Genomic DNA, 15,386 nt, shown 5'->3' on the forward strand with positions numbered 1-15,386 from the left:
AGCAATTCGGAAGGCTTCACCAGCAAGTATCCATCTAGTATTTTTTCATTTTTTTTTATTGCTCCATATTCCACATTTCAACAAATAAACCATAAGCATAACACGAAGAAAATTCATGGATGAATTGACGAAAATAATACAGCATTTAAGACAATTAAACATGAAATATGAGGAATCTACATAGAAGCATTACTTGTAGGTTGGTAGTGGTTAATGATTCGATCATACAAGCACAAGAATACACATATCAGATCACACATGCGTTATTCTTTTGTGTGTATTGACTGCATCTCTATTTTTTCAATACAGACATTGTGTAATAGAATTTCAACCCTGCCGATAAGTAGTAGAATAATACATCATATTGACTTCCGAATGCGTGGGTTTTTTTTTTTTTGGTTTTTTTTTTTACTTGTTTGTTTGGTTGGTTGGTTGGTTGATTGGTTGGTTGTTTGTGTTTTACTTTTTGGTCGTGGTAAGACGAATCGATACATTCTTTTCTCATAAATTGCAGTGAGGCTGGTAGGTGAATCAAGCGAAAGGGAGGGCCGCGTTGAGATATCGTGTAACGGGCAGTGGGGCACGGTTTGTGACGATTGTTGGAGTATCAACGAAGCGCACGTGGTGTGCAGAGAGCTCGGCTACCCATCAGCCTCTGCTCATTATACTGAAGCCCATTTCGGGGAGGGATCTGGACCTATCTGGCTTGACCCAATCAGATGTGATGGAACGGAACAATCTCTTCTGCAATGTCGGCGTGCGTACTGGGGATGTGAAAATTGTGAACATACTGAAGACGCTGGAGTGAGGTGTGAGGGAGACAGTAAGTTTATTCCATTAATCTACGGAACTTAGATTCGTAGGCAGACACAGAAGCAGCCCATGCTATACTGTCAGTTGTCAAGGTACATAGGATAAAAAGGTGTCGTTTCTCAATTATGTTCAGTAGGACTGATCATGATTATGCCTATTGAAAGTGCCTTTATTTTTCTTTTTAGAGGATTCAAATATCTAGTATTACATGTCACTCTTCATAGTAAATGACTTTCCTGACGGTGTTTGCATGTTGTCATGGTGTTTTTTTTCTTTCTATAAAGCATCATATTATCAATGCCATATTCAATCAAAATCCAACCTCAGGTTTAATTCTAGTACATTTCTAATGCATACACTTTACAAATTATATCTTATTAAAATGTTGCAAAGAATGCACATGGAACAGCTTCAATCACAAAGTATATTACAAAGTTCATGTAGGGCCTATAAATGAATTGAATGACCAAAAAAAAAAAAATTATACCCTGCAAGGATAACAAACAAAAAGGTGATATGATGACCTTCAACGCGTGTTAAGAACTATAACGATAGCCAGAATCAATAGCAAATAATAACTTTTGACTCGATTGTTCACTTTTCCTCAAACCTTCACGAATATGTACTACTAATATTGCTGCTCTCTCTCAATTCGCATTCGTATTGGGGTTTTGGATTCCTTCGAAATAATAACGGGAAATATGTGTCATAGGACAGACGAAGATGTGACGAGATAAATCCGTCCGCCCGGGAAAAAAATCCCTAAGAGATATTTAACGTAGCCAAATAGCTGCTGTAGCCGAATAAATGATGGGTTTAAAGCTTGGGAAATTTCATTATTAGTATTATCATTATCATTACTATTATTGTTATTATCATTATTATTGTTATTGTATTTTTAGAATTTATATGATTTGAACCACACGTGGACTCAAAGTAATTTCACTAGAGCACGGACTTGGACAAGACTAGAATGTTTGACCTACTAGGACAAAATTCGACTGATGACATGCATTATATCACCGAAGATGATTAAATCTCAATAGCGACATATTGGGTGGGGCGGGGGAGGAGACCGATCCTTCAAAATATTCAAATATAAGCGAAACAGAAACGTATAAAAAAACTAGATGTTTTATATATATATATATATATATATATATATATATATTATGCATGTAGTTTTTTATACGTTTCCGTTTCGCTTGACATGAAATGAGAAAAGTTGTAGAGAAAAACAAATGTGTTGATCTATTATTATGCTATGTTATTACTTTTTAACTAATACGATTATGTTTGACAATAGTTCTTAAAGATTTCATTTTCAAGTAGGCTAAATACATATCTTGTCAAATCAGACTGCGATCTATAACTAGATGATGTTAATGGTTCAAAGGTCTTCCTTGCGGTAATCAAGTAACAATATTTTTGAAATTTCAAAATAATTACTCGTCATATATTATTCTGGTTCCTCACTCTCTCTCTCTCTCTCTAGGAACCGCCAAAGTAGATACGTACACCGTTCGTAGCGAGCTGACATTGATCCCTACCGTAGCTGACCATGGGGGCGTGCTTCAGTGCAGCATTCTCAGCAGTGAACAATCAAGAACGCTACAAGTTCAACGTAAGTTCTCTTAAAGCTATAAATTTTAGTATTGGAAAATATTAGATCATAAATCAACTTTTTTGGAATAATATCATTCGTGGGATATTCAGGGATGTAATTTAGATTACTTTAGATACTAATTTAATAATGGTTGTAAAAAGACAAGCTATCAAGTTTAAGAATTTAGATGAAGGGAAAACCTTGATAATTCTGTAAATTACAGTAAGGAGTACGGAGTAAAACACACGCGCACAAAAATGCCAAACTTGATTAAAAAAAAGTGTTGGGTAATAAATCTGCTTTTAAAGAAAGTTGATTTATTTTACCGTTTTTACTGCTTAAAATCTGCAGAATATCAAAAATTGTTTAATATTTTTCTCAACCAATTTTTATTGAAAAAAAAAAAAAACGTTAATTGTGCATGTAGCCGCTCCATTATTTTGTCCCATTAAATAGTGATTTTTTTTTTTGTCAATAAATATGAGCAGTAGTTGGTTGATGTGTTGATCGTAAAATGGCAAAAACGAAAATGCAGTTTAAATTTACGGGTATACCAGGTTCCCGTACAAGCAACTGATATACGGAAACCTGGTATACCAGTTTCCCAAGATGAGGATAAGAGTGCCTGCCTTCGCGGCATAAATTCACGTTTCTCTTTTGTGCTATAATGCCCCACCCTATGGGTTTGATAAAAAGATCAGAGTTTATTATATCAGCACTTGTTCTCTGTCTGTTGGAAAAATGCGTGTATCACAGTATTTTACTTTTTTCTGATTTAGTTTACGCTTGCTCTGCTATAAAGCTGGTATGAACATAGTCATGTAGGTGTTAGCGATCAAGGCTGAGGTAAGTAGATTTCTGTGTTCGCTGACCCCAGTAATTGTATTCAAGTGCCTGGTTTTGTGTAGAACAAGAGAGTCTGAGAGCCCATCAGCGCACGCTCTATTCATACCTCGCACCCAGTCGATATTTCCATTATTCAAAAGCACATGCAGTTGACCTTTGAGAGGGGATACTGCTTGACTGCTTTCGCACAGGTGGATTACCAACCTGTCCGTTCTCTTTCGACTGGCAAAAAGAATCTCGTTACCTGGCATTAAAGGCACTCAGAGAATTGCAGAAGGAAAGGGTTAACGCCATGGCACATTTCCTTTTAATCGTTATCAATGTTTATAACTTTTCTGTTATTTTAGCAAGTTTAGCAGTTTACATCAAAATGGAGTCATTCTTGTTACCCGATCACTAATACCGGGTATGTCCGCCCCTGACATGTATCAGGAGCTGCCGACTTCGTGGCATGTTGTCAACTAGCGTGTCGACGCACTGCATCCCATTCTCCCATCTGTTAAAGCGTCGGCCATTTCCTGCAACTTTCAATAATAGCATCTTTGTTGTCCATGGCTCGGCCTATGGATTGCCATGCAAGCTCGGTTGGGTGTATATCCGGCGAGCACGATGGACACATCATCTGCACACCTCCTTTTCCACAAGAAATTCCCTTCTGTGGCCTTGTATTGACCAGTGATGAGGTCGAGCAGAAAGAAATTCTGTCTTTACCTTTCATGTGGAAGGCAGTCCCCATATATACAATTGTATGTTCACCCCTTGCATTTACCAGGAGTTGCCGACTTCGTGGAATGTTGTCAACTAGCGTGTCGACGCACTGCATCCCATTCTTCCATCTGTAAAAGCGTCGACCATTTCTTGAAAATTTTCAGGAATAATATTTTTTTTTTTTTTATGGCTTAGCCTACGGCTTCCATGCAAGCTCGATAGGGTTCATATCCGGCAATACTGACATAACTACTGTCCACGTCGTATTCTTCAAGAAGTACCCTTCTCTGCCCTAATGCTGTCTTAGTTTGCAGGCACAAACTTTTGTCGGTTGTAAAGGAGTCTGTGAAAAACAAACAAACAAACAAAAAACGCTACATGCACCACTGGCACTGTCCGCTGGGGCGTGCACTGTCCCAGCAGCTACAGTGGAGGAATTATACATGAAAACACTCTGAAAAATTGCTCTGGCACAGACTCTTTTACGACCAACAAGGGTTTGTGTTTGCAAGCTATTGCTGTCTGGCATTGTAGTCGAGCAGTGATGAATTGTGTCTATTCCCTTGCATGTGGAAGGCAGTCATTTTGGGACTCCAAGATATCCCGGTGCGCGACGGTGTTGACTTTTCCTTCCATAACCACCAGTACCGTTTTTGATGGTTTGTTTAATTATTTTTGTTTGTTTGGGGGATTTTTGTCACAGTGATGGATGGCGGCCCATATCGTCACTGAGCCGCCACCACCTTCATTCGTCTCGGTGATGCAGTCATGACGAAGTTTCTCCGCAGGTAATTCTTACGAACCCTTTGTCTCCCATCTGTTCAGTTGAAGATGTAACGACTCTCGTCTATGAAGAAAACATGTCGTCATTGTCCACGGTGAAGCATAGGTCTCCTGTGCTCCAAAGCCCAGCGAAGACGAGCAACTCTTTGGCGAACAGCCATTCGTAGACAGAAACCGATGAACTTGGTAACCATGTTGGAGCAATCTCCGACTAACGGTTGCCGTGATGTCTCTTCCATAAGCAACAAAGATGATTTATGGGCATATTACAGTTTCTTCTTCTGAGATTTAATACAGTTGTAGTTTGCGGTCATCCTATCGCGTGGCTTAGATTGGATGTCCTGATGGTTTTCTTAGCCACACTATCCGAACCTCACATTGGCGTTTCGGGATCTTACAGATTGTACTCTGTGATGTCCTGAGGATAATTCATTCTCGATATAATTTTGTTTGAAGCCTTCCTGCCGCAGTGCTGCCGCTCTCTCGTGTACTTTACATAACGTAGACAGGTATAGCCAAGGGATCACCTCTACCGATTTTCATTGCAAACGATTCAAAGAGCTCAAAAAACCTGCCTCGACGAGACGGAATTCTCCATGCAAAGGATTTCATAGTCTCGAATAAACGAAATTAATACGTAAGACACATGTCCACAATGTTAGGACATTCCCTGTATATTTGGGACAGGATGCATACTTACTCATCTACCTTTTCTGTTTGTGTAGACTATAGCAAATACTAACAGAAACGTTTGAATTAAGTCTAAAATATTTTATTCAATGTTTATGACCAACAGTGTATAAAATTAGATAGTATAACCTTAGGTAGACTTTAATCAGCAGTGACCAGACTAGCTGTCTCCCTTTGTTAACGTGACAGATGCCCCCGGGGATAATATCATCCTCATCCAGATCCATCATCTCCAAGATGAACACGAAACCAATGACCTTAACATCACGTGTCACGTCAACCCATGTGACCAACCATTTCCACCAATCGGGACATACGAGATAGCAATCGATGACGTCATTCAGTCATCTTCAAGCTCCCCCACCGTGACCCTTGACCCTCTTCCCAGTGGATGCGTAGAAATCTCCTGCACCGGTGATAATGAGATCGGTAGGACGACCACCACACAGACGTACTGTACCAAAAGCTGCGGTAAGAGGACATTTCTAAATTTTGAATCCTCCTATGATATTTATCACCAAGTATCTATCAGACTCCAAAGCCATCCGAAATTTTGTAATACTTGATATTGTCACTACGTGCCGTAAGCTTTGGCTTTGATAGGAACACTTGTGATTTGATGACGGTCATACCCACTATTGGGAGATTTGGAACTATTATCAATGTCACTGGTCTACTGCCATTACAAGGATTTCAAATAAAACCAGCATGCACTAGTTGGATAATTTTGTTTTTGTTACTAGTGTCACCCCTCTGACTGCCTTTGGAGCGTAATTAGTTATAACATTGTAGCTGCATGTCTTTCATTTTCACTAGAAACCAGTGGCGAGCCCCCCGCATCTGATATCTTGTCGATCAGGACTTCGGAGTTCCTAGGCAAAGACCGTCAGATGAATCTGCTAATCCTGTGCAGAGCGAACCTGAGCGACCAGTCGTACCCGTACCTCCATTCGTATTCAATTGGAGTTGATGGGACCATCCTGTCCAACGCGAGCTGGACCTCGGCCTTCTTGAGACCACGCCCAAACAGGTGTATTAATGTCACGTGTTCCGCATCTAATGGCGTCGGAACTACTTCCGTGTTGGCGAGGCACTGTCCGAGGGGTGAGCGAAAGGAAATTCAAAAAAAGTATCTCTTTCTCTATCATCGTCTTCGCGTCATAAAGTGAAAGAGCGATTCCTTGTGTCAAAATCCTTTGCGGAAAATTTTCTAGAAAATTTGGAGATTCGTTTGCAATGGTCTGAACTAATTTGGGACTTTATGGATTGGCGGCAAAAGCTTGGAATATATTCTGTGATTTACCGAATTCGATCTCTGCCCAGTAATATGGACTTTCCCCTTTTATCTTGCTTTAGCGCTTTTCCCTAAGTTAGAATCGCTTGACGTATACTAAACCATGAAACCAATTCTAGATAAACTTTACATGGTCATTATTACTTAATTAAGGAAACACTATATACATACCTCCTTGATTAAGTAATTATGTCGTTTTTTAACTTTATTAAGTCCTTTCCATTTGCCTGCTTTAGCACTGGCATTGTTTTATACATATTTCCAACACATGATGTCTATGAAGCCAGATACATGTATAATATGGTTAAAACAATAAATTATGTTACTCCTTGACAATTTTGGTAAAGTTTCTCTTTTTTGTATCACATCCCATGTATATCTCTTTCCATTTCTCAGACCCACCTGCGCCAAACATCATCTCTATCAAGGTAGAAGAAGACGAGGATAACTTGGGAACGAATCTCAATATCTCGTGTCACGTGGATCCGATCGATCAACCGTTTCCACCGATCAGTGTGTTCGAAATCGCTGCTGATGGAGACATTTTGTCAAGATCAAACGCATCTGCAACGATCATGGAAGGTCAATCCAACCGGTGTATCGATATATCGTGTACCGGTATCAATCAATTCGGAGAGACGGTTTCTACGTGGAACTACTGCCCACTGACAACAGGTAGATTTCTTATAGCATCTAGTAATAACATAAAGGATAATAGATGATGTTTCTTATTTGACAGAGAGTTCATGTTTAAATGTGTTGAATTACTTTCAAACATTTCGGCGTTTTGGTTTCTTTATTATGTTTTGCCTAGGCAAGTTTTATAGGCTTGTTATGGGTGGACATAAGTAAAATAAAAAGAAAACAAATGACTTGTTTGATTTCATATATTCTTTAAAGTGAGATTATTTTATGATTGAATATTATCTACTTTTTGTTTTGACTGAACTTGTGGAGAATATGTTTGTTCTGCTTTTATATAAAGACAAATACATTGCGTCTTCTCTCATAGGTCAAGCGCCCCGAGCGAGGAACATCCTCTCCATCGAGACCCAGGAGATCAATGGGGAAGGAAGCCAGGTCATTCTCATTATCACGTGTCACATCAGTCTTCAAGACCAGCCGTTCCCACACCTTCACACTTACATCATCGGAGTCGACAACACCACGCTCTCCTCGTCCAGCTGCGCCTCGGCTCTCTTCAGACCACGCACAGGCAACGGGTGCATCAATGTCACGTGCTCTGGGACGAACGGGATTGGTTGGACCTACACCAGTGTTGAACACTGTCCAACTTTGGGCTCGGATAAAGGTATTAAAGTCAGCGTGAGGTACTCCGATGATGATTCAAAGTTCCAGTTCCAATTTTGAAATTATTTTCATTACCATCAAATAAACAGAGAAAATTATATAAAATGCTTAAAACAGAACACATTTGTATTAATTACAAAATACGTAAAGAAGTCATGGAGTGTTTTCATAAACTCTAAATCTATTCATATATTTATCATATTTATAATTGTATTATTATATTTGACTCGATTATGTAAGACATGTTCTAATAGTCACATTCACTCGAAAGCAGGAATCAGTGTGTGTGTGTGTGTGTGTATTTGTGTGTGTGTGTGTGTGTTTGTTTGTCAGTTGTAGTTAACTCCTAAGAAACACTTAAAGACGGTGACAAACTTATACATTATTGCATCCTGTAGGTGATACGACCAGTTGTTGTATGTAAGTGGACGTGAAATCTGGGGTCTTACAGTCTGGACGCAGAATGAAATTTCCCTATAACGTCTTTGTATTTCTTTTTTCGGTTCTGCCGAAGTAATTTTCAATATCTGGTCCTGCCTTACTACAGGTCCAATTGCTGGTCTTCGTCGAGGATTTCTTCAGCAACCGTCGACCACGTACGCCCTGCTCGTCGCCGTGTTCTTCCTGTCGTCGTTGACCTGTGCGACAGTAATAGTCAAGAGGAGAGAGACCACTGTGTTTTGAAAATTAAACACCTTGTAATACATTCCAACCTTTTTTTTTTTCATTGCTTCCGCTAAACTTATGTCTTCAATCTGGCTTTCTTAATCATGACAGGGATAACCATGTTTGTTTTTTCGTCTATGATAGGATACTTTTTAGTTTTGCTTCATGTTCTTTCTTAAACACTACATCTGCGTCTTGGTGTAATCCTGCTTATTACAAAACCCCAGATGTTCAATTCATTTACGACAGGACGTTTCGATTAATATATTGCATGTGTATAGATTTCATGGTACTTGCTTGTTTTCACAAAATATGTAACATTGTGACTTGTTTTGAAAGTTTCAGGTTGAAATCTTTATCTTTTATAATGATAATAATAAACTGTTATAAAGCGTTCATATTACGTAAAAGGATACTCATGAAGCCGTGAAAAGAAGCTTCATTGTTCTCTTCTTTCCTTATATAATTAGGCCCACCTGTTTATCACTCATGCCATGTGCTGTTTTATAACTATCATGATATTCATCTTTTTAATATCATTTTTAAATTTATGACTTTTGAACTTGGTTAGAATAAGAAAAATGAAGATTTCTCAGTTTTTCCAACTTTTTTTTTTGCTATTTATTCTTTCCATTGCTTCGTAATAAAAAAAAATGTAACAATATGATGAAAAAAGGGAAAACGCTATTATCAAATATCTCTATTCATATTGCTTAAACCGTTGTTTATTTTTGTTTCGGACCTCTCTAAGTAATGAAATTTCATAACACTGATATTGGAAAGTTGTTGAAGTTTGAAAGATGTTATTTTGCTTAATTACTCCATGACTCCTGTATTGTTTAGTTACTTGTAACTGATAAACCGAATCTTATAACGTGGATCTATTTTATTTTATTGTGCAAAGGATGATACCCAGTAAAGATTGAGAATGATGTCTTTTTATCTGTCATCTGATTTCATTAATGTGTTATACTGCCAGGAATTTCTCGTATTGGTTCTTTTGTGTGTGTGTGTGTGTGTGTGTGTGTGTGTGTGTTTAAAATAAAATCATGACAAACTGATGGCATATTACCGACTCATGGGGAAGAGAGAGAGAGAGAGAGAGAGAGAGAGAGAGAGAACTTATAGTGATAAGTGCAATCCTGTATTTTTTAACACCTTTCTCACAATTTAAATTTTTCTATCCGCAATCAAATGTCATATTTGTGTCCGAAAATTTTGTCGACAATTACAGTTTGGGAGGTTTCAACGTATGGTTGTATATATGTGACCCGCTACAACAAAAGGATCCGAAAGTCGGGGGAGGACAATTTTCTGACATGATATTATTCCTTACTCTTCTACTTTAATTGCATATATAGCACAACTCATAAAAGTACTCGGTTGCGGAGATATCGATGATTTTATTAGCACCTGTCAAGTGGTCGAGGAAATCAGAGTTTCGAGAAAAATGCCTTCAAAGTTTTCCTCTTGACACTATCATGATCAAGGGGAGGCGAGACAGTTTTCATCGCTTGACAATAGAAGGCATGCTCTTAGCGACCTCCGCGATGTTCATTCAAGCTTAGCGCCAGCGGTCTGCGCACGACAAATCGGTGATCTGGATGCCTTGCACTGACCAATAAGATCACTCCCTCGTCGCTAGGGGCAGAGTCTAGCTGCGGCTCTAAATCCAAATCTTCGGACACGTTTCTGTTACGTTGAAAGTCGGAAAATCAAGGGCCCAGAAAAACGCTGATTTCCTTCCTTTCCTTTGATTATTTAGCTTCGAAATTTCGGCAGATGATAGACAAAACACTAGACTACAAAATTATGCCGAAAACAGAAATGCGATTGTTTTGACCAATTTTAATGATGTGACTTTAAAGTTGATTTTCTCGGCTCACTCGTCAGCGACTTTAGGATCCTTTTGTTGTAGCAGGTCACATTATATAGAATAATTATTATATACATGTATATGATTATACAGTACTCTCCGCATAATCGGGTAGGCTCTAGCAGAGCGTTTCTTACCCGATTAAGCGGAGTACCCGATTAACAGTAGAACACGTCTCATTCACAATTGACATACACAATGTGTATGTACATGCATTGTACGCTGCACCAAACACCTACATGGTATGCATAAAACGCGTTCTTGCACAGCACATTATACATACCTTACACTTGCTCAGTCACGAGCAATAATTTACACTCTTTTTACGGACAAATGTCTTTAGAAAACTTTGTCATTTGACTATAGACTCCTCGCTAACACGCAGGCGTTCAACACGTCTCTTTGCGTGCACTATAGCCACGTAGAACGTTGAGTTACTTTTCGAGAAGTGACGGAAGAAAAGCAAAATTATGGAGCTGGTGCATGGCCTGATTTTCTTTGCAAACTTCTCATATTGCGAATGTTGTTGCGGAGCAAGAGCGGAGCGCAAGTGTGTTCAACTCCTGTCTATCTATGCAGTTGTGAGTGCCAGCTATGTTCGTTTACGTGTGGAAAGACGGTACTGGTACATGTGTTTTCATGTTAAATCACTCCCCAAATGATCGGTCTTCTTTGCAAATTAAGCAAAGAATGCGATAAGCAGTGGAAAATTTGACATTCATGATTTCTTAAAGTGTTATATCTGCGATAAAATATGGGTAGAAATTAGACTAGAAGAAATTGTTTACCCATTTATGCAGAGAGGCAACCCGATTATCAGGTAATTTTAATGTGCAATGGAATTGATTTTGACATTACTACCCAATTAAACGGAGTACCCGTTTAAGCGATACCCGATTACGCGGAGAGTACTGTAATACGGATGTATACATGCACACATTATTGTATGCACAAATTTAATGTATGCCTGCCCAAGTAGGTGCATGATTGCCTGTGAAATTCAATTCTTGTATCTGTGTGCACAAATAGTGACTGTCTTTGTATGTAGTATCGTGTGCATCAAATAGAGGAAGTACAGTGAGATTATTCACACTGAGGAATTTGAGTATGACAAAAGTCAACAAAAACCGGTAATATGCCGAGCAGTGAAAACACGATCAGTGCGACATGAGATGGTACAACGATAAAGCATCATGTCAATAGACAGAGAGAGCTAGTGTAGAATTTAAGAACCTATATACGTGATCGGATACTCCAGTCACTTGAATAGCTCGTACATTCTCACACTCCACAACTGATACAATTCCAACATAATTCCCCGCAGATCGCTTACATTTGCCCTGATATCAACGTTGTTTGTCTATCACTCTTTCCCAACTTTTTTCCTTTCCTCTTTCGTAGTTTGTTTTTTTCATAAAAAAAAACTATATCCTCATAAAAATATGAACACGGGACACGACTTTATGAGTAGGCTTTGTAACATAATAATGTTGTTAAATGCGTCGTGAAGCAAGCGCACGGATAACATTTACTGTAATTTGCTCAATTGGCAATGTTATGCTTTTTTTAATGTATAAGATCGAACAACATTCGCAGTAACTTTTGTTGTGCTTGATAACTGTGAAGCCCTATAATCTCGCAAATTATGATTTCAAAACTCCGAAAACGTGAATCCTAAAAACCATATCATTTACCTTTTTTTATAATTTTTTTTTTAATCTGTCTGCCAATCGACTTTTTTAATTACCAGATCATCACCACTAAGTGCCATCCAGTTACTAGCTACGAAACGTTTTGTTTTTAAGCTATATCGTACTTGAAACACGAACAAAGTAAGTAGGGATTTTCTTCGAACTCCAAAAAGCAGATACAAACCAGGCAATAAATTCAATTTATTAGGCTTGTTTCACACATATTTGTTAAAGCTTGATGAAAGTAATCGATGTATTTTATTTATCATCATTATGTGTGCATAGCTTAGTTCTAATACTTAACATGAGTATGATAGAGACACGGGTGTGAAATCCTGTAATCCTTCAGGAAAGTATAAGATGAAGAGCGTATCAAATGACAATACAACAGAAGGGTCAGATGCCGCTTGAATAAAAGGTAAAATAAAACAAGAGTGAAAAAAGAGATGACCCATCACTTCACGCGGAAGAATATTGTTCATTTCATATGTTAGTTGCCTCTTTCGCGTGCATATACATGAACCTATGACTCGGGAAAAACAAGGCAATTCCACCACATAACGTTTTACTGGGTTTAACAGCGACTTTGTGGTAAAAGAATTAGACAAGTTTATACCTTGGCAGCGGCAAATCTTACAGCATCGAAACAGTCACAGAATTTGTCCTCATTTCGAAAGAGTGATACTCGCTTTGTTTTAGGTGTTGGGATAATCTCTATCAAACCACTCTTTTGGGGTTTATTCCCATGAACAGTAATGTTTTTATTCCAGCTATATACATTTCTCATTGTTAAGTCACGCGGTTAAACTCAATGAACTATTGAATACGCTGAGATTTCTCTTTCTTTTTTATTGCTTTGCTTATTTCCTTTCGTGCTCATTTTATATCATTATGTTGTTTTGTGTAGTCCAGTTTAGAATACAGCATTTAAATACAGGTATGATTAATACACCTAATTGTCATTCTATCCAGAAGGTAGAGAAATATTCTCATGTTATCGAGGGATCGAATCACAATGATTGACCACCGAGCGCTGATTCAAGTCGGGATTCTTCTCGTCAACATTCAACTCATTGGTAAGTAGTACGATATTTTTTTTAATCTTTTTTTGTTAAAGAATTTATATATTATTCAGCTATTGCATTATCACAATTTGTTTTCCTTGAATTGATATTCACTTCTGTAGACAACTACAAAGTCTGAAGCAAAAAAAAAAAATAAATTGCTGAAAGATAAAGACCTGCTGTGAATCGACAATCAAATAGATTATCAGATGAGGGCATCGAAAATTGAAAACCGATAAAAACTTAAGTTTATTGCTTTTATTGAGTGTGAAATAATGATTAAATTATATTCTATCAACTCTATTGTTGAATTTAAGGCAATTTCTTTAATATTATTTTAGGAGAAGGGTCATTCTTCTGACCTAATTCAATTGTGGTTGTGAACAATATCTTTAGTATCAATAATGGATGAATATTTACAAATGGGTATAGAAAAGATTTTTTTTTCAAAATTTCATCATGTATAATTTTATTTTGGATTTATCAAACGATCTTCCTGTATCATTTTTGTAGCTGGAATGACGTTGAACCTCGAAGTACCATCGCTTCTACGGGCTGGCCGTGAAGTCACCGCGGTTTGCACAGGAAATGACCTATCAGGCTCGGCTGTACCGACTTGGCACTTGAATGGAGTTCAAATCACAAACGGCTTTACTACCACCAGCGAAGTCATTGTTGAACCAAATAATATACATGTAGTACCACCATTGCGCGTTAGACAGAATGGCAATTTTAAAGCAATGGACTTTAAGATCTATCATTCTTTAGAGTCTTAGACATTCAATGAAACAACTTGATGGCACAGTTTATGTCTACGGGATTCTCGGACCAGCGTGAATATCCAGACTTTTGCACCTCAGTTTGGACGCAGGTTTCTGCTCCTCGCTCCCACGGCAGCGTATATCACATCTTGGCATAATGTAATATAACATTTACGTATACTTTATGAAACAGCTAAGAACGCTACACACACACACACACACACACACACAAACACACACACATACACACACACAATGATCACGTGGAGATATGGGAATATAATTTTTCCTCTTGTTCTGTATAATAATGGCGTCAAACAACCATTGCATAGGGATTAATGTGACGTCGTCTCTATAACAAAGTGTTATAGCCAGCATAAATCAATTATGAATGGAACGACCGAAAAAAATCAAATGTTTGAAGTTACACTTATTACAGTTATTTATAATGACTCTGTCTTTTGCATGGCTTGGGCTGTGAATTAAGGAGTCAGAGTTTTTCCTGTCGGTATATCTGATAATAATTATGATGCCTGAGTTATTCTAGAAAATACAGACACAATTGCAATTTCCGTTTGTAATTCATTAGTTTATTCTGGTGATACTGCATTATTCTCGTTTCAACAAAAAGTGAAACTTGCGAAAGGGAAATGACAATATTCAAGAGAAATATGAAGAACGCTTCGAAATTGAATCTGGCAGCCCGGACGGAAGTTACCTTTCACCTAGTGAGACACCCTTCATTGATATCCACGCGCTTGTTCCGAAGATAATGCTCTCATTTCAAATGACATGATTTTAAAAGAAGGACATATAGTTTATCTACCAAAACACACGAGCTTTAGGCGAAGACTTTATGGATTATAGAAAAAAATGAGTGTAACATTCGTCTTCCATACATCAGAGCTGAGATGAGTGAAAGGAAGAAACTTGACAGACTGTCAGCGGACACACTAATTTGTGTAGATATAGGGAGTACCTGAAAATTAGAGAAAAATGACTGAGAAACTCCTTCTACAAGGAAACATACTAGGAAGGTATATGAAATCACCCTGCACCCTGATAATAATGTTGTTGCTTGCAGATGATGAATTTTCAATGAAACTACATTAAAAAAATCGACTAGCATTTCGTCTGTTTTCGGATAATGGATATCAAAGGAAATTTTGTCAGCTCCAAAACAATGCAAGGAAATTCAGCTGGCAGTATGAGGGTGGGCGTGGTTTGGCAGCCTCAGCTAAGTATCCGATATCACGATCAGGTTAGTTTTGGCAGTT

General features: G+C 38.0%; 1 protein-coding gene and 1 long non-coding RNA gene across 2 annotated transcripts in view; both read left to right on the forward strand.

Annotated features, from left to right (window-relative positions):
* Nucleotides 1-7,310: 7,310 nt before the first annotated feature.
* On the forward strand, nucleotides 7,311-9,183 carry LOC139733423 (uncharacterized). The gene is made up of 3 exons (XR_011711091.1): nucleotides 7,311-7,415; nucleotides 7,753-8,052; nucleotides 8,599-9,183. It is a non-coding gene; the product is annotated as an uncharacterized lncRNA (long non-coding RNA).
* Nucleotides 9,184-13,299: 4,116 nt separating this feature from the next.
* LOC139733430 (uncharacterized) overlaps nucleotides 13,300-15,386 on the forward strand; it is a 75,465-nt gene continuing 73,378 nt past the window's right edge. Inside the window, exon 1 of the mRNA XM_071644249.1 lies at nucleotides 13,300-13,360. Within this exon, the coding sequence (XP_071500350.1) occupies nucleotides 13,300-13,360 (61 nt within the window). The remainder of the gene's footprint in view (nucleotides 13,361-15,386) is intronic.

Source organism: Diadema antillarum, unplaced genomic scaffold (genome assembly GCF_040938485.1).
Source record: "Diadema antillarum isolate AM-2024a unplaced genomic scaffold, OU_Dant_1.0 seq00000475_RagTag, whole genome shotgun sequence".
Taxonomy (NCBI): Eukaryota; Metazoa; Echinodermata; class Echinoidea; order Diadematoida; family Diadematidae; genus Diadema; species Diadema antillarum.